Here is a 23,158-nt window from a genome sequence, read left to right as displayed (position 1 = left end):
TATATATATATGCATGTATGTACACTGCTGTGGAGCTGCATGAAAGGAGACAAGCAAACAGCTTACACCAGATCTGAAGGATGGATAGGTGATATGGAAAAAGGAGCAGCTTGCTGCAGGTCGGAAGTGTTTGTTCCAGGATACACCTTCACCTACAAATAGCTGGGTCCACAAAACAAATGAGCCTGAGTGCTGACTGACTTATATTTGGTTTCATACCAGTAGAAGTCACTCCCCCAGTCAGGATGACGAATGTTTGTTACTGCCTTTGTAGGATACATCCTTGCAGAAACAGGAAAAAAATGGCTTTCACAGGTTTATTTTTATTAAAAAAAAACCCTTACTGCTAGCTCTTTATCAGGAAATGCTTTTCAGCAATCTACTCCTAATGTTTATACTAGTTTACTTGCCAAGGCACAGGCTGCCAAAAAGTCAATAAATAATGCAGGTATTGTATTACCTAATTTTAGGTCCTCTTCTAAGATTTTTCTGCACTCCTGGCACCAGCATTTCTGGTGGTCACAGCAAGACAGAGTCAGAACTCCTGGGTTTTATTCCTTGCTTTATGCCACCTCACTGTGGGGTGAGAAAACCATATGAGCTTAAATACCTACAGTTAGTGTAACACCCTGCCCACATACCTGGGAGTATTTCCCTGGGGACTTTGGCAGAGTTTATTCTTCCTCTGACTAAATTTGGCTAATAAGTGGAGTTAGGTGTCACCTTGATCAGCAAATGCAGGCAGTGCCTGAAGTTAAGTGCTTTGGGAATTCTCAGCCTCAGAGTGAGTTTTAGGTCCCTGTAGCAGTAACTGATGCAGAAGAGCAGGCAGTTTGCATCACTGACTGGGACCCGAATTCTGTCAAAGTCCCAAATTAGACTGATTGTAAACGGCCTTTTTAAAGTCCATAAATTCATAGCCGGGCATCCAAGTTTGAAAAATTTGGCCATAAACTTAATGTGGCATACCTTGTCTGTCCTTGAGCCCAGACAGGGTCATGGATCAGAATTAAACATTGCTGGATTCATGTAAGAATGCACAATTTAAGGTTTGACAATAATTTGGGGCTCAAAAGAGAGAAATAAATGTGAGTATTTTCTAAGTATAACTCTGTATTGTTGCTTGTTTCTTAGCAAATAGAAACAGCCAGCTCCTGTTCCCTATTGGTGACATTACCTGCTTCTAAGGGCAAGCCAAGTGAATGGCAGGTCTGAGAGATTGAGAATATTGTTTCCATCAAGCTTCCAGTGGTACCTTCTGGCAAAGGCAAGGCAGTCTCACAGCTTTCTTTGCTGACTGGAAAAGAAAATCTCAAAGAGCATCTCTAAGTCAGCAAAATCCATAGTTTTCAGTAGTTTACTGATTTACAACAGCTGCAAATCAAGATCAGTAAAATAGTAAAATTTTTAGAACAATCCAGTTCCTGTAGATAGCTGAGGGCAGCTTTTGTTTACAGTAAACTTCTGTGACATTTGTGATTAAAACTATAAAGGCAGTAAGCACAATTCATAATCAATTATGTTTTATTAATGGTTTTTTAATACACACCACAGCCCAGTAATCATGAAGCTGTTCAACAGCGTTGTTCTAAAATCAGCTAATAGCAGGATGTAATTTGCAGCCGTCTCTGCTCACTTACAAAACACTTGCTCCGTTAATTGTGATTTCACACTCTGCTGAATGCTGTAGCCTGGAGGTAACATTCATGTGGCGGAAGAGTTACCAGAATGGGCTCTGGTCGGGGGGAAAGGATCATTTCATGAGAGGCTACTGTTGTTAAATTTTTAATCATTTTATGTTAAAAAAAAACCTAACCAGCAACTCAGCAGCAAAAAGCTACAATGCCCTGCTAAACAATTATTTCTTCTCTTCATAAGCCTGAACAGCCTTTCCCCATTTTGATCCTTTTCCATTGCTTTGTGTTGTAATCAAGATCACAACAAAACATATGACTGGTAGGTGAGACCCTGTTTGTGTAATCAGGCACCTACCTTGATCTCATATTGTAGATGCTAGGTGAACTACTCTGCTTAAAGCAAGTGCCTGAGTTTTCATTAGAAAGATTTTTGTGCCTTTGGAGGTCTCCAGAGACACTTTGTGTCTTTCTTAAATCAGAATAGGTGGGAGGTTCTCCTGGGGGAGGTAAAAGGTGCCTAAAATGTTGCCATGTGTTAAGCATGCAAGTTAGGCAGATGATTGAATCTCATCAGTTAATGGTTGGTGGTGATGATACAGAGTTCAGCACTGAACAGCCATGGGCGAGGCAACAGCTCCTGCTCTGAAGCGTTTCCAGTGGATATGTCAGAGGGAGAAATACTGCCTCATTTGACAAATGAGAAGAACAATCTTCACTTGGAAAATTCCCAGCTGAGTGCTTGGTACTGCTGTGGCAAGCTGCGAGATACAGCTGAGATCAGACAGGGAGGGGAGCACCAACCTGGGAAGGCTTTTGACTTGTGACCAAGTCATGGGGGGACAAGAAGGAATCATGGAGGGGGCTTTGGCTACCACTGGTCATCGCCTTTGCTATTCCAGGACATTTTCTCCCATCCTGACCAGGGATGTGGAGGGCACCGGGCCAGGTTTGAATGCCACTACTTAGCGGTCCAGGCCAGGACTGGGTCTTATTAGAGCAGACTAGGTCACAGCAGAAGTCATCCCATGTACAGATGGAGAAGACAAAGGGTGCACACTTTGCTGCTTTGCAAGGCCTGTATGACTCTAAGGCTGGCTGTGCTGGCAGCCAGATTGAATCTCAACAGAAGCAATAGTGAGAAAGGACTCTCTGCCCTCCACATATGCAGTGGTTCAGCCATATTTTGGCCCTGTTGCCACAGTGTGAGGGAAATGTCTTGGCAGAGGAGTGATGAGAGTGAAATCCGGCAGCTTGCATAGATGCTATTTGGAGGGAGCCAAGAATGCACAGGCAGAGCACCTCAACTGAAGCACAAGCAGAAGCTCAAGGAGAGATTTGAGCCCAAGAAAACCCCTACAGATGTTGCAGAGAGCTGAAAAGTGATTATGAGCACAAGACAGAAATGAGGTCTGCAGGGGCAGAAAAGAAAAAGATGCTTAAAAATCAAGTAAGAGGGAAAGGTTAAATACTTGTCCAAACACTAAATGCACAGAGAGTCCTTGGAGGGCTATACTTAGGCTGGTGTTAACTTCACTTAGTTAAGCTTCACTTGCACAAGTGTTGAAGCTCCTCTTAGCTAAAACTTGCATCCCAGGACATGATGCTGAAAATGCCACAATTCACTTTATGCAGGTCAGCTCTACATTTATGCCACTACCTCTCCCACCCAACCTTTGACATCGCTGACCTTAGCATGGTCATGTAGTGTCCCTGCAAAACCTGGCAGGAATAATTACTGTGACATCCATAGGTCACAGAAGCCAGCTGCTCCTTTGTCCCCAAAGTCTTTACACTCCCACTTTTCCCATTCCATGTCTTTCTGGGACCACACAGGGAGACTGAGACTAAAGTCGACTAACATGCAATCAATAAGCAGACAGCACTCGTCTGTTCGCTGTTGTCTCTGCTGGTGTGCTTTCAGCTGTCGCCAATGCCTGGAAGAAATAAGCAGATGGATAAAAAGCAGTAGGATCCAGCTCAATCCAAAATAGACAGACGGGAAGATGGTGGGACTTTTAAAGGTCTAACCCTGCATTACATCAAGATCATTACACCACAAATTGTCCAGATGGTGCAAAGCCTCAGGCTCATGGCTGGACTTCTCAATACACTTGAATATACTTATTGTCAAAGTTATGGAAGAAACTCTAATGAGTTAGGAGACTGCATGGCCTGACCCAGATCTCTAGCTCTGGTGGTCTGCTCATTGCAGCTCCCCCTCCTGAGACCAAACTCACTATAGAAGGACTCAGCCAGTGCCAAATGCACTCCTTTAATTTAACAAGTAGCAAAGACCCATATTTCCACACCACATTAATGTTCGGTAATCTCCAGGGGCTCCTTGTTCCTCACCGGGCTAAATTAAGAAGTCTTGTTCTGATCTATAGGGTCCTTTAATATCTAGAAACTTCAAAAGTACCACGTCAGAGACATCTGTCTTCCTGTGTGATTAATATTTTAAATTCTCTTTTTGAAACAGGATGAATATATCATAGATCTCTGAGGAAAGGGCTGGGCATCTGTTGTATGTTGACATTGTAGAAAACATAAAGCATCACTTGTTGATGTTAACACAGTAAAAACAGTAATGCAGTGTTCTGATTATTTTTCTCATTCTAAAGTAACAGAACATAAGTTTGTATTTTAAGAGGAATTGTCTCCTTCTACACTGACATATGATCTCTTGCTTTATATGTCATTCTTTATATTGAAATCGCCCCAAATTTTTGGGACCCCTAAATTTTTGGGTCTTTTCAAACTCTTCTACAATATGTTAGGCATGGGATGAACTTGTATGGCTTGTACTCTCATGCTGCTGGCAGTGGCAATTGTATTAATTAATGTTTTTCATGTATGGATTTTCAAGTTGAAATGAAAGGCACAAAATCACCTAGCTGTAAAGCCATTTTTGTCATTTTTTCCCAAGGAAAGAAAAAAAATCTGAGCTATAACAGCCAGCAATTGAAATTTAAAGCACTTTGATTCATTTTCAGCAAATTTATGTGTCAGCACCTGATTAACATTTCATGAAGGAAATTTCTCCATTTCCATGGATGAAATTTGCTTGTTTTGTCTACTTCACCACACAACTTTTTCCTCTTTTTTTTACTTCCTGATGTAAGCTATCAGATTTCAGGCAGACAGAACCAGTATGTGAGCAACTTGTGTACCTGGCACATATCTGTCACCGTAAAGCTTCGGTTCCTTTACAAATATTTCTCTTCCAGAGGTGATGGCATCTCTAATTACAATTGGTAAGGAGACTCAAGTTTGTCCATAACTTTTTTCTGACAAAGTGAGACATCTTATCTTTCCCTGAAGTTCTCATTAGGCATTAAGGTCAAGTTCTGGCAGAGCACATATGAATGCGCCAAATGTGTTGGATGCGCAATGCTGCTATGCAAGTTATCCATGATCTCTGAGAAAGAAATTATGGCATTTAACTTGTTGTGTCAGTCTTGAAAGATGCGCCAGAATTTTGAGCCAAAATTTAAATTGTTTTTGAAATGTGCTTCCCTAGGATAAGATTTGTAGGGCACAGCAAAGGCTCAGAGAAAGAAATCTCTCTGATGGGGTGTCCTCGGAGACAGATATATTGATGGAACTATTAACTTCAGTGTTGTAATGTACCACAAGAGCACAGGCGTGGGGAATCTCCTTTGTGACCTTCACTGAGCACAGGCCTCCTCTAAAGAAAGTTTACTAAGGGTGGTAGGTGATACTAAATTGACATATGGCTCCAGGCACCACAATATCACATTACAGTCCTGAATAATGCAGTAAAAATCCATGACTGCCAAGAGGGAGCCACCCACAATAAAGCTAAACATAATCTTCCCCAGCACCCACATCAGCTCTTGTTGCATCCTTTCTCAGGAAGCTGGGTAAACAGATGAGTCCTGCAAAATACTGCACAGGGGAACAAAAGTGGGGGAATTTAGGATATAGCACATGGTAGGGATGAGGTGAAAACCCTCCAGAGTTTTAGCCCAGTCAAGTAGATTGTCCCATTTGCTAGTTAATGGCATTGAAAAATAGCTAGGACATCTGAGGTGCCCCAGCTCTGAATAAAGTTTCCCATTCCATCTTTATAAGTGGAAAATTGGAAAGTCTATGGCTGTTGGATAGACTGCCAGTGCCAACCATTGGTGCTGATATGGTGGAAGGTATCAGCAAAATTGTCATTGATGTGTAAACAATCATACTCAACTTACAAGTCATCCAGCTAAATGAAAGGTTCAACTGCACTTCTTTTTGGAGTTTGACACCTAGAAAAATAGACTGAAGACACTTAGGCTAATAAAAATTCACTCCTGAACCGATAGCAGATGTGGAGTTACTCAGCAAGCTGAAAACAGAAAGTCTGCAGAAGACCAGAGCTGTCATGTGAATAGAGCCCTAGAAGAAAGCCATGAAAGACAGATTTAGTTTTGGAGATTATATTGGTGGGATACTGAATGTGGAAAACCCGGACATCCTCTTTCTCATTCTAGTTGCTTTCACAGAAACAAGAATGTGGACATCCTTAGTAAATAAGCAAACTTGCACCAAGAAATACTGGATTTGTGCAATCAACTTTTTACAGGCACAGAAATATTCCACCAAAACCGATTATTGAGATGAAGAAGCAAGGTTGTTTCCAACAAGAGCAGCACAGCTGCCATTTAACACAAGTGAGTGAGTTGCTTTTATTGAGGGAAGTGCTGACAGTGTCTCCCAAGAGCAGATGTAGCTCTCCCCTGTGGACCTCTGCTAGTGGAAAGAGAAGGGGCTCCGGAGTGCCTAATGAAGATGTTTCACAAGCTGAGTGCTGCTGGCTAAAGTTCACATAGGGAAGTCCTAGCAGAAGCCTTCTGATCCAGACATGGAAACCTTTCTCCTTCTGCCTGTTTCTGTTTATTTTTCATTTTGATATTTGGATCACCTAGGCTTTACATCCATTTCCACCAGGAATCCAAAGCCTATAGGGCTGGCATGCGCAGATTTTTAATATTAGCAGAACACATAGAACAATATAACCCTGCCTGCAGCTGGAGTTAAAACATTAAATACAAATGAAAAATGAAAGAATTGCAGCTTAATCAACAGGTACTTCTTTTTGGAATGTCCCAGAAACGTGCTTTTAGTAAAAGATGGTACTGCAAAGCCAAATTGGCATGGTCACTGCAGTAAAATCACTTTTGGTAGGAAATGGAAATCTCGACTTTGGGGTGCTACCTTCACCACAGTTAAGGGGAGGAATATGGGCTGTATTAGCCTGGAATAGGTACGAAATGTTTGTATATATAGTCATGAGTTATGCAAGCTGCAGAGAAAGCATGTGGGAGGTGCATGACAGAGAGAACAGGAAAGAAACTAAGTTGCTAGCCCATCTTTGCAAGCTGCTTTAAAATATCTCCTTTCTTCACATCAAGATGTCTGTTCACTGTCACCATAGTGACGCTGCTCGCTGGCCACCCAAATCTGCCTCACAGCTTCCTTCAGGAGTCCCACCACTGAGAAGCCATTGCTCCTGGAAGCATCACTCCCTCACAGCCTAAAGGGGAAACCTCCCCTGACAAACCAGCCTTCACATAACACCTCTGCTTACTGACATGCGCACAGCATCCCTGTTCCTCGGCAGGACACTGCGATGCTGCTACATGGGCAGCACTGCACAGGCTGCCGAGTCTGCAGAAGGAGAGAAGCACATCTGATACCCAAAGCTGTGTTCTTGGTAACTGGCTCCCATTTATAAACAAAAGTTTGAAGTTGTAAGATAGGATGATGTTTACTTGGAAAGCAGGATTCTGCTGCGTGGTGTTTCCCTACAGTTTCAAAGCATCTGTGAAAAGCTCAGAGCTTCACAGGAATTGCCATGTGGTGAGGCTAAGGTGACTGGTGTGGGTGGGTGTCCCCCACCTGTGGGTACCCCTTACCAAGCAGTGTGTCCCCAGATAGAACATGATCATGAGGCTGAGTCCTGTGTGTTCTCCAAACCAGGTGGGGTTCCCACCATACCCTCCCTTCATATCCCTGGACACCTTCAGACCAGCGCTTGCAACACAAAACAGCAAGGAAGAAATAGAGAAATGGTTGTGCCTATTCCAAATCTTCACCTCCTCCGATCGGTCCTTGAGTTCTGCTGGGACTGATCCTTTGCCATGCCATCACTGATTTTGGTTTCCCTCAGCCAGGTCACTGTAACAAGCTTAAGTGATAAAATACAGAAATCCTTTCCATTCTTTGCAGGGAAAATCAGTTCTCTCTATAGCATCATTTATTTTACATATACTCTTTTTATATGCAATGTTGAAATAATTTTTGGTACCTTTCTAGCCTTTATTGCTGACATATGAGAGACACATAGATCCCTGGGACACAAGTGTGATGCAAGGTGGAGGGTGATGCCATTTGCAGAAACCAGCACCTGTGAAGAAGGAGTCAGGGGGCTGAGAACAGCCTCCTTGCTGTTCAGGATAAATCCACTGTAGCTCTAGGCATGTCCCAGGCAGGTTTTAGAAAACCTTATAGAAGACCCCATTTACAAGCCTTTCCTTTGGCAAAGTTAGTTTTCTTGGTAGTGTTGAAGGGCTGTTGAAAACAGGCTGGTTTTAATATGGCCTTATAAAAGACTCACGTAAAAGACAGAAAGAGCAATGGGAAACAAGGGAGGTTTATCGTTAAGGTATCAGAGGAGCACTGGAAAAGATCAAAGTTTGATTCTTGGCTGTGCTGATGACCTTAGGTAAATCGTTCAGGAACAGGCTTGGAAGAGAGACCAGCTTGCTTAGGAAGTTTTTCAGAGTCAGTGCCTCAGTGGGAACCGGGCAGTGCAGGGCACAGTTGAAAGCATGTTCCTCAATTCCCAAAGGGAGGCAGAGACCTTTTCAAAGTTCGATAGTGATTGTGAGTGCTGAGCAAATCAAAATCTGAACTTAGACTCTTCTGAGAATCTCATTTCATCTTTCTGTGCCTCTTTTTCCCCCAAGTGTAGAACAGGGAGAATAAATATTTTACCAATGTTGTAAGGATAAATGTATGAATATTTGCTGAGATATAGTGGTGACAGAAGCTACACGAGAAAATAAGATTGCATTAAAAAAAATCCAAAGTCCTGTTTTTGTCCAAACAGTGGATTAGTGATGAGAACAATGGAAGTCAGTTCAACCGAATTATTAACTACAGAAGCATTTATGTGACAAATGCCACCTTTTTGTCTGGTAATTACTTCCAATGGGATAGTACCACCATTTTATATGCCCTGTATACACTTGTATATATTTGGTAAATTATAGTACTAAGTCTGACACAGAAAGTACTGCTAAATAAAGTTACTTCATTACTTCTCCTATTATTACCAGAAAATGTATTTTCTGGACCTGATTAATAAAACACAGACAATCAGCAAACTAGCTTACTTATAGATCACTGAAGGATGATAAAGCTTGTTTTCCATTGGCATATCACTTATTTCTGAATGGAGAATTCTGCCAAGACAGCCTGCAGCTCAAACTACACAGATGTTACTAGGATAGCAGAGAAAGACCTTTAACAGTGCATCTGACACATTACTGATTTATGAGAGAACAATGTTGGACTAAATATGAATAAAAAGCTATCCTTTCACACAATTTGGTACAGCAACATTGAAATTGTACCAGGATAAACAACTGCCTTGTAATAAGTATGCTAATCCACCATTTAGTGTTAAATCTTAATTGTTGTTTATTTCGATCTCTTTGTGTTAAGTGTTTCTAAATTATAAATAACCCTGCAACACTAATAATAATATATACTCTGTTAAGGAAAAGGTAAGTACAGAAATAAATTATTCAAATGATATACTTAAATATTACCACACAATTTATCTGATGATTTGGAGATCAATACAGTAATTTTGTCATATTTGAAGAGATATTGACAAGGAGTCTACGGACAAATTCTGCATCTATGTTGCATACATAGACTTTGTGTATGCATATTTAGTTACAAAATTGTTACAACATGATCTTCACGCTAAGGCTTGACTTTTCTCCTTTTAAGGTCATTGACAAACTGTCTTGACCTTAGTGAGAGTAAAATCATATCCTAAGTACATACATTACTGCTCTGTTCTCCCTTTGATCTGAGCACTGAACTGTGATTAACATTAAGGAGAGCAAGTCCAGCCGTAAATATTTTCATGCCCTAAGCGAGCATCAAGTATGAGACTTATCCTTGTCATGTCTCTTCTTTTTCTCTTTCATGTTTCTTTTCTTTTCTTTTTACCTTAATTTGCTTGCAAGAGAATCTTTCATGCCTTAAGGAGGGATGGCTTTGTGGTTAAGGCATTTGATGGAGAGCCAGGTTCAATTTCCAGGCCTTCCACATAATAACTACCCTTGGTGGGTCACTTAGTAAACTGCCTTGCTGAACTGCAGTGATAAGAACTAAATGGACCACAGACCATCCTCTGCTGGTGATGCCAACCAGCATGAAATGGTCAAAACACTGTGACCACATTGAAACTGTTTATTGTGAATGGTCTCTGGTCTCTGCTTGTCCATGAACCATGCCCAGGCACTGTTTAGAAGAGCACTAGCTGACCTGAGTCAAATCCATCCCAGGGAGCATGTTAACAGTTAAATGGTATGACATGGACTTGATTGCTTTTCTGTTACAGACACAGTCTTCAGTTCCCACCTGGTAAAACAGGGCTGGCTTCTCCTGTGTTTCAAACACTTGTCACAGCCCAAAAATAGAGGTAAAGCCCCAAGAGGTTTCTCCCATCCTCTCATTGTCTGCACCAGGTGAGCAGGCTAGTAAAGGAAGGCAGGGCAGGTCAACTTCAGCAAGAGACTTTGGGTCTGAAGGCCAAATACTGAGCTCAGCAAAAATTAACAAGGGGATAACACTGTGACAGTGCTGCAGCTGAAGGAACAGTAAGTATAATGCAATCAAAAACAACAACAAAAAATTATTAAGGGAAGGCTGGAAGCAACTGGAAACACCATGAATGAGAATACATAAGACTCCGAGTCCAGAAGAAGGAGAGGATGGAATAAGAGAGGATGGCATGAGAAAAATGTCAGCAGTGTCTCTGTCCTTGCAAAATGTAAAACATTGCTGAGCAGTGGTCAACATCAGATATATCGCCCCATAAGTCTGTGGCCTTTGTGCATAGCTGTCATAGTAGATGCTTAGCCTGTAATCAGTTATGAAGCAAATAGAATAAGGTCCTCTATGAGAGCACAAGACAAATGTATTTCTTACTTTCTATGCTATCCAGCAATCCCTTAACACTGCTCTTGAATGTTTTATTGATAAAAGTTTTGTAACAGCTCACATATCCTTTTGCCTTTCCTAATTCCTTCCTTCTCTTCTTTAGAGGTCCAGTGGAAAGACTTGTTGGCTTGTTCTTCACTGGTCTGTGGGACAGCACTTCAAAACTGGCAATGGATCAGAAGGACTGAAGAGCATTTTTCCTCCCGCCAATGTTTCTTAGAGCTGCTAAAACAGGACCAATGAAGATGTTCACCAGACTCCAAGTCCTTGCGCTAGCTTTATTTTCCAAAGGAGTTTTCCTTTCGCTGAGTGACCACAGCTTTGTAAGGAAGGAAATTAAGATAGAAGGAGACCTGGTCTTAGGTGGCTTATTCCCAATCAACGAAAAAGGCACCGGGATAGAAGAATGTGGGAGAATCAATGAAGACCGAGGCATCCAGCGCTTGGAGGCCATGTTGTTTGCCATTGATGAAATCAACAGAGACAACTACTTGCTTCCAGGAATTAAGCTTGGAGTTCACATCTTGGACACATGTTCCAGGGATACATATGCCTTAGAACAGTCTTTGGAGTTCGTCAGGGCATCTTTGACTAAAGTAGATGAAACAGAGTATATGTGTCCTGATGGCTCATATGCCATTCAAGAGAATTTACCACTGCTCATTGCAGGAGTTATAGGTGGTTCCTACAGCAGCGTCTCCATACAGGTAAGTCACAGAAGCCCCATCAGGTGAGAATCATTCATCTGCAGCTCCTGTGAGAGAACCACTGCTTACATAAGTTTGTCAATAAAGCAAGTCTTAGCTCAATCACTTTACCCTAGGGGTCAATCTAGCATATAATTTTACTGAAATTATGTTAGTTTGATTCACTCTTTAAAACACCTGCTGTAGTTTAAACCTCTGGCAGCTGGACACTTCGTCTAGTTATAGTGTATCCTGAGGGCATCTGAAGTTTCCAAAAGTCTTAGCATTTATTTTGAACTTTGCATTTTGTGAGATTTTTACAAGCCTAAGTTCAGAACTCTACTTTCACATCAATAATAAATTATACCACCTCTAGTTCTGAATGTATGTATGCCTGCCATGCCGTGTGTACGTAACATTTGTCATTTAAACAACAGAGATTTAAAATGAAGGAAGAAATCCTTATCCTACTTCCAGGCTGAAATAAAGTAAAATTGGCATGTTAGGCAGAAATTTGTGACACCTGACCAAATGATTGCAAGTTTTTAGTGTCTAATTAAGCATGCCAAAGCCAATGAAAATTATTCTGCTGATCTCAGCAAGCAAGGTCTCAAATATCCCATGCAGGCAGTACAGTTTCTGAATGGATTCTAAATTTGCTGTCTTTCCTTTTGTTTCCATATATAGTTCATACTATGATAGTTTTTGCAAGGAAATGTTGCCTGGCAGAGTGTAGTGTAAGCACTGTCAGAGGTCCAGCACAGAAGACGGATGTCCTCAGTGTATCTTGCTCCTTCCTTCTGGCACATTTTAACTGCAGTTTTTGGTTGTGCAATATTGGTCCCAAATAGGGTCTCAGTAGGGTGTGGAAGAGTATTTAATGGCTTGCAAAGATGTAAAGTTGTAGGTGGGTTAAAAGCTCCATATATCCTTCCAACTATGGTTTTATTACAGGGTTGGTTCCAGTTGCAAAGGGGCTAAATATAATGTTGATTCCTTTTGGTCTTGGCTTCCCACTTTTTAGAAATTCAGGACAAAACTTTAAGTCCTTGGCATTTTTTTTCCATTAAATGAACATGAAGAACATATATGCCCTCTTTTTTAGCAGAAATTCTGTATTTCTCCTCTCCAGACCAGGTACTCCTATGGCAGTGCAGCCTCAGATATTCTAAAGTTCCCCACCACTGCCAGCATGCACTATCCATGAGCAAAAATGCCCCCTAGCGTCACCGAAGCTGCCAAATCTACAGATTTCTCATTATTTTGTGTTAAATTAAATAAACTAGTCCACATCACTCATAACTACAGGTGAGCAGTGTCTTAAGCCCAGATTCAGGTACACTAAGAGCCTGCATCTAGTATTTTCTAATGGTCAGCTGTAGGTTTCCAAAGGCACCAAGCTTTGACAGTGCTGGACTACTATGAGCAATACAATATTCCAGACTGAGTACAGGCCCTAACTATTGCATCAGTGTCAAAGGAAAAAAATGTTATTCTTTACTACAGACTATCCCAGCAGTGACAGAAAGCTCACAGAGCTCATTTACCTGTTTCATAAAAAGGCCAAGAGTTCATCCAGTGCTCATTGGGGAACTGGCTCCTGTTCTTGTCAAGGTATTAAATCCTATCAGCTTGGGAGCATGGCCAGTTTCCATCAGACATGCATAAGCACAGAAGAAGCATTTCAGCAAATTATAATTTATTCCTTTTGTGTTCCCATGTGTGGTTTGTATGTGTATTCGTAATAGGGAATACATGGGCAAATGGTTACCCATACCACAGGAGAATAGTTTCTGCAGAGCAGAACCTCAGCCATCTTTCATACTAGGGGTGGTTTTGTCCCACTGTGGACCAGCTGGCACAGCAGGGATGTATCCTTCACCAGTTATGGGATTCTGATCACTTAGAGCACAAAGAACAAGTAAATTCCAGGGCTGGACGAGAGACATCTGAAGAAGAGAAATGATAGGTACAAAACCTTGGGCAACACAAACTTTGTGTTAAGGGAAACATTACTCATTGTCTCTTCCAATCAGGCAAAGGGTACATCAAGTGAAAGCAGAAAACATCAAGTTGTTGTGGATGCTAAAAACTAAATGAGTTCAAGAAGTGGCTACAAAAAATCAGGAAATTCTGTATAGATAACACTTCTGTCTCAGCAATTCCCAGAGCTGCAAGTATCTCAAGGCAGGTAAAATATTTTGAAACATTATACACTTGCCCTATCCCACTGGTGGAGACATGGCAGTGGTTTTGCTGTACCTTCGGTCTAGTCATTTGTGGTCAGTCTGTTTCTCAGTCCACCCTAAATTCAAGTGTGTCCAAAGGACATGAAGTGGCCTAAAAGGTGCATCCGTAAAAGTAGATACAGCTGACGAAATGGTACAGATATTTCCTTCCCTCCCAGAAACCCTGAGGCACGCATGCATGCCACGCTCCTAAAATGGCCTGGGGCCTCTTGCACAACATCTGTCAATCTGTCCCTTTGAAGCCAGTCTTTGGTGATCACTGACATAAGACTAAATCCATATCTGAGGCAGCAGATTGGATGCAGTACACACTGGATATACATAATATATACAAATGCTTAAAATTCCAAAAGCTTGGGTATGGAGCAGCTGTCACATGGAAATACAAGAAGAAACTTTCTCATTCAGCACATGTGAAAAATGACAATATAGCTGTATGCATATCTGTATGTTGCCCAATTTTCAAAACTTATGAGGGATGATGAAATAAGTCATATCTAATATTACTCTATACTCTATACAGCTTCCCTATAGTTGCCAATAGTTGTTCAAACATAAGATCTTTCTTACACAGTTCTTCAGAAAAATAAAGAAATAGTTTCACAAGTCACTTAATCTGTCATCAAGCATTTTCCAGCTAGAAAATTCAGTTGATTATTTTCCCTTGACATAGATTGGGTTGGCCTTCCTTCAGTCTCTCTTTTCTAGTGTTCTTCTAGATTTCAAACTATGTAGAAAAGATGTAATTAAGCCATTCATTCCTTTTGCTCATCTTGTTAAGGTAGCCAGTCATGACTTCTGTTTCAAAAGAAAATCCCTGTCAAGAGTAATAGACATTGCAGATTCATGCCTGAAGATGTAAGGACTTCAAAGCATTAAAGCCATACATTTTGATGCCGCACCAGAAGAAAAGACTACCAAATTTCAGAGACAGTCACCTGTACAGAGTAACTCCATTAGCAACTGGAATCACACCACTGCTGAACATCAAACCACTTCAGCAGGTGCGTGTGCAAGGCTGACCATCCCTGTTCCCCGTGCTTTCAAACAGCATTCAGGGTGCTGGGTGCTTCCAGATCATAGAATAGAATCATAGAATCTTTTAGGTTGGAAAAGACCTTTAAGATCATCCAGTCCAACCATTAACCTAACATTACCAAGTCCACCACTAAAACAGTTAACGGTAGAGTGGCAACCCCATGCCTCCTGGCTTGGTGGCTGGATCATTTATAATGAACGCAAAAACTAGGAATCATTAAGATTGGAAAGGACCTCTAAGATCATCATTCCAATCATCAACGTAGAACCCCCATGCCCACTAAACTATGTCACAAAGTGTCACATCTACCCATTTTTTGAACTCTTCCAGGGATGGTGACTGCACCACCTCTCTCGGCAGCCTGTTCCAATGCTTGACTACCCTTTCCATGAATAAATTTCTCCTAATATCCAAGCTAAACCTCCCCTGGTGCAGCTTGAGGCCATTTCCTCTTGTCCTATCGCTAGCTACTTGGGAGAAGAGCCCAACACCCACCTCACTACAACCTCCTTTCAGGTAGTTGTAGAGAGCGATAAGGTCTCCCCTCAGCCTCCTCTTCTCCAGACTAAACAACCCCAGTTCCCTCAGCCGCTCCTCATAAGACCTGTGCTCCAGACCCTTGTCAAGTGTTTCTCTTTTGCCTGAGAGCTGTAAATATCATAAAGTCCACAGCGCAGTTTCTTAGCCTTAAAATAAACCATGCTGAGCTCTTCAGACAAGAAATTATTTCTGCCTTTTTTTTTTCCCACTCCTGTGAATTTGCTGTTGTATTTGAATACCTTTTCTTCTCTTCCTTTCACCCTCCCTCTCCAGATTTTTGTCTGGACAGCTGTCTGCCAGATCACTTCATGATGCTCCTGCTGCCAGATTTCTGCTTCTTTCATTATCTTTCCACCAAGGAAAAAAGAATTTGCTGGTAAATCAGCAATGAACACCTTCCCCACTGAGTCATTATATGCAATAGCCACTTTTTGCAGAGACTAAAAACAAGAGAATGCAGAATCCTTAATTATTTTCTGGTCAGACTAGGCTATTATCATTAATGATGATCTGGATAATTAGTTTTTAGATGTTCTGTTTAAATTAGCAGTGAGCCCAATTGCACAGCATTTGATCCCTCAAAACCCAAGCCAAGATTCTCAGTCAGTGGAAGAGCTAATGTAAAAAAATCTGGTTTAATGAAATAAAATTCTGACCTGAGCTGAATCTAGGATCAGAAGGTGAATTCTCCAAAGTTTGGAGGACTTTATTTTGGATTCTTGGCTTTTCATATGAGCCAGATTATCTACTTTCTCCTAGTTTACAACAGAAATTTCAAACATATTCTCCCTGGAGATGTTCAATGACATTGTAAAAAGGATAAGAAAAAAGCCTTAATCATTTGTACAGAGAAGCACCTGCATAGCTAATCCGAATGTCATGTTTAAAGTACTCAGGTCAGCTCTGTCAGCAGTAGGCATGTGTAAGCAGGAATACAACTATACAAGTGCTGGATTTGTTCTTCTTTGTTTCTGAAAACTGAACCCATCTTCTTAAAATGAAGATTAGGGTCCATTTCCTGCGGTCAATTGTCTTAGAAACATTAAGATATTCCCTTAGGTGGGCTGGGCTTTGCATTTCCATATCCACTATATTCATGTTGATACAGGGCTTTAGCCCTGTGTAGTTTCCTTTATGCTACCAACCCACAAGATCTCCAGATCATGGCCATGAAAGTTATTCCCAAATTAGAGCCTCATCGAGAAAAAATGGCAGAATAGAAACCAGCACCCAGCTATCTTCCCTTGAATTCCTTGCTGTGTCTCAAGTAAACTGCAGCAAAACCACTAGAGAAGGTTTAAAGGTGTATTACTGCTATCACAAAAGCTAAGGTCTCTCTCCTAAGCGTTTGACCATCTGGCATGAAATTCAGAACATGTACTCATTTACTGGCAATCTTTTCCTGGCTGTTGTTTCTCCTTAGCCACACAAGTCTGCCAAGGGCTCATGCAACCTGAAAGCTAATCACATCCATTTCCTTCCTCCAAGGATAACCCATCTTCGAACCAATGAGTCTTAACAATAGCTTGTGACTTCCATATTCACTGAAAATAGTGCAAAATCCTTAGAAGAACAACATGCAAAAAAAAAAAAAACCCCGTAACATACGGGGCTCTGTCCCCCTGTGCATGGGCCCAGCGGGGATACGGGCAGGACATATGTGCAGGGGGCTGCAGGGGTTCACCAGGGACCACAGACCACGTATGCCATTTGTGCTGTGCTTGTAGAGGAGCTTTGCGTTCAACTGTGCAGCGACAACATCTGGTGATTTTGTCCTTGTAAAACTAAACCAAATCCTTACTAAAAGATCCATTCTGTGAGATGGGCCACGTACCACTAGCATTTAAGCTACACTTGCACTTGCTGATGCCTCCTTTAAACTGTTTCCCTCTTTTATCTCTGTTCTTTCCCTCCCCCTACTACCTCTCAGCCAGATCCTTGCTGTTTGCTCCTGTCTTTGTTTCTACCCCACATTCAGAAACTGAACAGCCACTAGGTTGAGGTTTTCACAGTCCCCATATAGCACTGGACATGTGTTTCCTAGCGATTTCAAAGAAATGTGAGCACCTCCCTCTAGCTGGCTTCTTTGAAAATCCCAAGGTAACTGATTACTTTGCAGGTTTTTTGGTTTGGGATTTTTTTTTCTTCATTGTGATTGTTTTCTCCTTTTGCCAAAGGGAAATGATACAATTTAATAGGGATGGGTAAGTAACCCATGTGATCACAGGTAAGAAGGAAGGAGCCCCACCATGTTACAAGTGGGAAAGGATGTAACTACAAGAGAAAGTGGCCAAAAAGTTAGGGACAACTTGACATCACCCACACTCATTCTGTCCCTTCTGACTAGGACTTATGCATCAGTTAATGAGTCTCAAATAACCATATTTATCAATGATGGCTCTTTTAACTCCAGAAGCCATTTCATGCTTTTAGAACCATCAACCCCAGTTTTAGTCCCTTTTCTCATCATGTGTAAATGTGACATAAGTCACTCACAGTCAGGTTTACCAAGTCTTAGAGAAGAGTTTCACTCCTCATGCAAGGCAAGGTCTTTTGCACAGATCTCTTCTCAGTGTGCCAGCTCAGTGCTTAGCTGACTTCATTTCAACAGTTAATGCTGTATGGAGGCAGAGTGCCTACATGACAGTTTGCTGTACTATCCCCTGCAGGAAAAAAGAAAAAGAGAAAGGGATTTCCAAATAATTCCTCTCTCAGAGTTCAGCTTTTCTCTGCATGTTCTTCTTGGTTTATTTTTTATTACACAGGACACACATACAAAAAGAAATTCCTAGGCCCTCCGCAGAAATCCTAGATGTTATTCTGACAGTATTCCCTACTTCCGATGTTCATTTTGCAGATGCAATTATTTCACTGTTCAAACACTGCTTCTCTGGATGTGACAGCTATTGAGTCCACTGCAAATATTTAGCTATGCTTTTCCAGCTTCATTGCCAAAATTTTCAGAAGAGCAAGGCTGAAAACACTGTTGTCTTCTCCCTTCCCCCCCACCCCGCCCCGCCCTGCCCACAAAAAGCACCATTTTTATTTGTTTGTTAATGAATTGCTTTTTCCTGAGTTGCCTTTTTGGAAGGAATTTTGTTAAGGAACAACACTCACTAACTAGTAAACAGCCCTTTTAATACCAAAGAGAGAGAAAGCTGATGGGAATCACTGCTTCAGTCCTGCAATGTGTCCGAAGATTGCACAGGAATACAAGCCAGGCTGGGACTCCTAAACAATTTCACTGCTTCTGGCTTAGTTTCTTGCAACTGACCTTTAATGATTAAAAGAACTGGGATGTCAGCATTGCCGATGCATTCCTGGGGTCAGAGCTTGAAGTCTAGCTGAATCCAAATGGGTATTTTCTGTTGCAAGTGGTGACAACCCCCCCATGTAGAGACTGTCTTCTATAGTGCTTATTATAACATCCCAGGCATAACACCCACAGTTTTAAAATGGGCTATGGAGAGAGGACATTCCAGGCTGACAGAGGTATTTGACGTCTGGAACCAGTAAGGAACTCAAGCTCTTAACTTCCCTTTGAAAACAAATCAGAGTTTGGAGTTAAGGGGGGGTTTTTTGTGTTTAAGCTGAGCATCTGCATTTGCATCACTGAGATCTCCCCCTCCTAAATACTCCCAAACCATGTGAGTATGTCAGAAGTGCCCAAACTGAGTCACACTGGGTCACATTGTCCCCAAGGTAAGAGCCATGCCTGTGAGCCTACTGAATCCCAAGAGGACAGGGAAAGTCATAGTGAAGCCTGTCTCTTCAGTATTGTTCACAGTTGTTGCCAGCAATGCAATCTGGAAGCACTGTAGACTCATAGCATACTGGGCAGTATCTACAGAAACGTAACCAGCAGATAGATGGAAATTATTATTTCTATTTATTCTATTTATTTCTATTTATTGTATTCTCATTGGACAACATCTGGAATATTATGTCTAGCTTTGGGTCCCCCAATAAAAGAAAGATTTAATAGAGAGATGATTGTGGGGAGGAGAGTTTGGAGAACATACCCTACAAGAAGAGATGGAGGGAACTGGGTGTGTTTACCATGGAGAAGAGAAGGTTTGGTGGGGACCTAATATCAGCTTTTTACTATGTACAGGTTGGTTCTCAAGACAAAGTAAGTGTCTTTATTGAGATGCGTGACAAGAGGATGGAAGAAAATGTTTATAAATTGGAAGAAGGGAGGTTCTAACTTGACATAAAATATACAAGCCACGTGCTGGGAGCATGGGGAGGGTGTGCAGGTCAGTGTAGGCAGTTGACTAGAGACAGGTACTTCATTTATTCTTTGCATGAGATTTATGTCCACCACTTATCACACACCCACACTCCATCCCATTCAGAACCAATGTTTATTTCCTGCCTTTCTAAAATGACATTTTCTGCCAAAATTTGTTTAAAATATTTTTAGATTTAAGAAAAAAGAAAAAGTCAAACAAGCAATTAAAAAAATAATTAATTGGAGCAAATGCTTTAGCTGCAGTTTGATCTGCAGCTGCCCAAATAATAACAAAAAGCCCACACTGTATATTACCATCATTTAGGAACTAGATACAGCATACACTGGCAGCAGCACACATTTCTTCAAGGCAAAAGCTCAGCTCCTGTGCTATAGCAATGATTAGAAAATCCTTGGGACACGGCTTTGCCATAGTCTCCCTGTGGGAATCTGGACAAGGAACTCATCCTCATGAATAGAAAGACTTTTTCAGGTGACCAAAGGCAGCAACTGAATTTTCATTAGGACAGATTGCATTTCAGAGAGGGATTTCTCCAGTTTCTCAATAGACACAAACCTCCTTTACCTCAGTCCCATTCTGCTCAGCAGCCTAATTTACTGTCTGTTCAAAACAGCCACAGGAGCTCTTGCCTGTCTCAAAGGAGCTCTGTGAAATTAGATTCATTAAGCCGTGTTAAGTGCCATGAGATTCTCGTGTGGTAAAATTTTAGAAGTGCAGAGAACACTGTCATCTAACAAGGAGCCTCCTCTGCCCAACAATTGTGTGATATGCACTTGTGTATTTTGTTGAAGAAACCCTATCTGTTCTAACACTTTTGAAATTTTTCTTTTTTCCAGAGTGTTTCCTGTGCTCCCCAACCCTGTACACATTCAAACAATCCATGTAACAGCCTCTGGGCTGTTAAGGAGAAGGGAAATTTTAACCAAAACCTTCAGAATAAATCCTACTGGCAGCAAAAAAAGTCCTATGGAGGATAGGCAAAATGCTTGATGGTATTCAATACATATATGGGTTTCTGAGACATATAGATGTTACCTACGTGATCCCATCTATCATCAGGACTCTTCAACGTCCAGAAATATAGAATCATAGAATCATAAGAGTCATAGAATGATTTGGGTTGGAAGGGACCTTTAAAGGTCATCTAGTCCAACCCCCTTGCAATGAGCAGGGACACCCAACTAGATCAGGATGCTCACAACCCTGTCCAACCTGACCTTGAACATTTCCAGACATGGGGCATCTACAACCTCTCTGGGAAACCTGTTCCAGTGTTTCACCACCCTCACTGTAAAAAATTTCTTCCTTATATCTACATACTCAGAAACCAGGTTCACGTGTTTGATAGCTGTACCTAATTCACAGCTCTTTGCAGGTGGTTATTACGAAGCCATTTTCAGTGTTATAAACTAGATTGGCAATTTCCCACAAGCATTTGTACTGTCCCTGATGCACAGAGAAGTAGAAGTGACAGATGTGGCTCGAATGTCATGAGAGGGACATCAGTGTCCTCTGGCACTGCCCTGGCCACTCCACTGTAAGATTTGCTGACAGTGCAGTCTGTCCCTACAGAGGGACATGGCTCACACTGGACTTTCCACCATGCTCACATTGGGCAGCTCCTTATGAATCACTTGCTGTCCTAGCAGCTGGGTGAGAGCCAAGTTTGCTTGGGAAGTGGACACTTTAGCACAGGACAGTGGCTACACTAATAAACCCAGCAGCGTGAGGACAGATAAAGGTTTCCCATCACGCTGAATGCTGACTATATTAACACACTTTGTTCACAGCAAGCTGTGCAAAGCAGTTGTTCTAGGTTGCAGATACAGAACATCCAGCCTTGTTTTCAAAGGTGCTAAGCATCTGCAAAACCCACTGGTTTTAACAGTAAAAAAGACAGGCTGCTACTGCTACTTAAGTGCCAACATATGGATTTCAGGCTCTAATTGCATGCACCATGGCTTGATTAAATTGCTGCCTGGAGCTTTGCCAAAATAGATTATTTCATTTTGCAAAAACTGGATCTAAACGGTAATTTTGAAGCTGTAGCACACATCCCAAGGCAGCATGGGGCTACTGTGTAGGTATGCCTCAGGTATTTCAATCTCAGTGCATATAACACTGGTTCACATTGCGCTGTCCTCTACTACACTGAGACACTGCAGAATAGACATAGCCTTAGATATCAGCTCCTCTCCAGAACCTGTTACCTGTACCCTTATCTTGTTGCTCGTTTAATCAGGATCTGATTTTCAGAATCAGATATTCAGATCAGCATGGAAATGGATGGAAAAACGTACCATTCTGAAACTGGCTTCATCAGCTAAGTGCCTGAGACCTGAGCTCTTTTGAAAAATTAGTCCCTAAAATCAAGGTATTACAATATTGCAGAAAAATCCCCAACTTCAGAATTTCCAGAAGGGTGTCTTGATCTGAATTAAGAATACAGATACAAGAACAGATACAACTTCACTGAGCTCCATGACCAGTCACAGCTCAAGAGACGATTGGGTCACCTAAACGATTCTATGATTCTGTGATTAATCAGACTTTCTTTTTTTTTTTTTTTTATTTTTTGGTCTGTGAAAAACCTACCATCTGGACAGCATTGCAGTGAAGAGTGCTACAGCAAAGAGCATTGCCACAGGAAAGCTTTCTTCTCCCCACATTACAGGAAGCAGAATTGCAGGCAGTTTGCAGAGACCCTAGAAGTATAGTGACCTCCAAGGCTCAGACCCCCCTTGTAAGACAGGGGTGTAGTTCTGTTTCCCTGCATATGGATACTTTTGCTGTTTAGACTAAAAGAAAGAAAAAAAAAACAATAGAAAAGCTGTTGTATTTGTTAGGAGTATCTTTCTGTGAGCTGAAGGCTTGACTACACACTGAATAGCACTGTTTTAGCTAGAAAATGGACTTCTTTTTTAGCCATTTTAGGGGGAAAAATGCAGAAAGATATGTGTGCATATCCTTATTATAGTTTAGCTGAAATAAAATAATTCCTGCCAGAATAAACTGAGACAAGAATAGCAATTCCAGCCCACACGGTTCTGCAAGACACGTTCCAGAATAGCTACACTGAGGACTTTCTTATTACCAAATCAAAGCGCTCTTTTTGAGTATGGCCATGTGAACCAAACCATGTGGATATGTGGGCAGGTAATCAAAAGTTACAAAGCCACAGAGGCTTAACAATGCTCAGAGCATCCATTGCACCTCAGTGACAAAACAAGCCTCTCAGCCCACACCGTTGCTTTAAAGCTGTTCGTTTAAACCACCACAATGGAAATTAAATGTCACATTTCTAGTATAAGGCAGTTTAATGCATGTTACCACCTAACAGGGTGGTTAAGGATGCATCAGCTGTTTCCTGAGGGACAGTAACTTGTTCAGTCACAGCACCTTCCAGCCATGTGCCTATACCTATAGGCAGAACCACAGGGCATTAGCCAAAGCTCCTTGTCAGGATACTCCTTCCAAGCAGTGTAGAAGAGGCTTTATTTTGATT

At 41.5% G+C, this 23,158-nt stretch overlaps 1 protein-coding gene across 2 annotated transcripts in view; it reads left to right on the top strand.

Annotated features, from left to right (window-relative positions):
- GRM3 (glutamate metabotropic receptor 3) overlaps positions 1-23,158 on the top strand; it is a 117,904-nt gene that overhangs the window by 55,654 nt on the left and 39,092 nt on the right. Inside the window, exon 3 of one of the 2 annotated variants that reach the window (XM_075706884.1) lies at positions 10,987-11,590. In XM_075706884.1, coding sequence (XP_075562999.1) covers positions 11,093-11,590 — 498 coding nt within the window. In that variant the 5' untranslated portion in view covers positions 10,987-11,092. Of the gene's footprint in view, positions 1-10,986; positions 11,591-23,158 lie in introns of those variants that run through there. The other variant, XM_075706887.1, reaches the window with a different exon arrangement.

The sequence above is a fragment of the Pelecanus crispus genome, chromosome 1, assembly GCF_030463565.1.
Source record: "Pelecanus crispus isolate bPelCri1 chromosome 1, bPelCri1.pri, whole genome shotgun sequence".
NCBI lineage: Eukaryota > Metazoa > Chordata > Aves > Pelecaniformes > Pelecanidae > Pelecanus > Pelecanus crispus.
The sequence above is the reverse complement of the archived record's forward strand: the minus strand, read 5'-3'. Positions and strand labels throughout refer to the sequence as shown.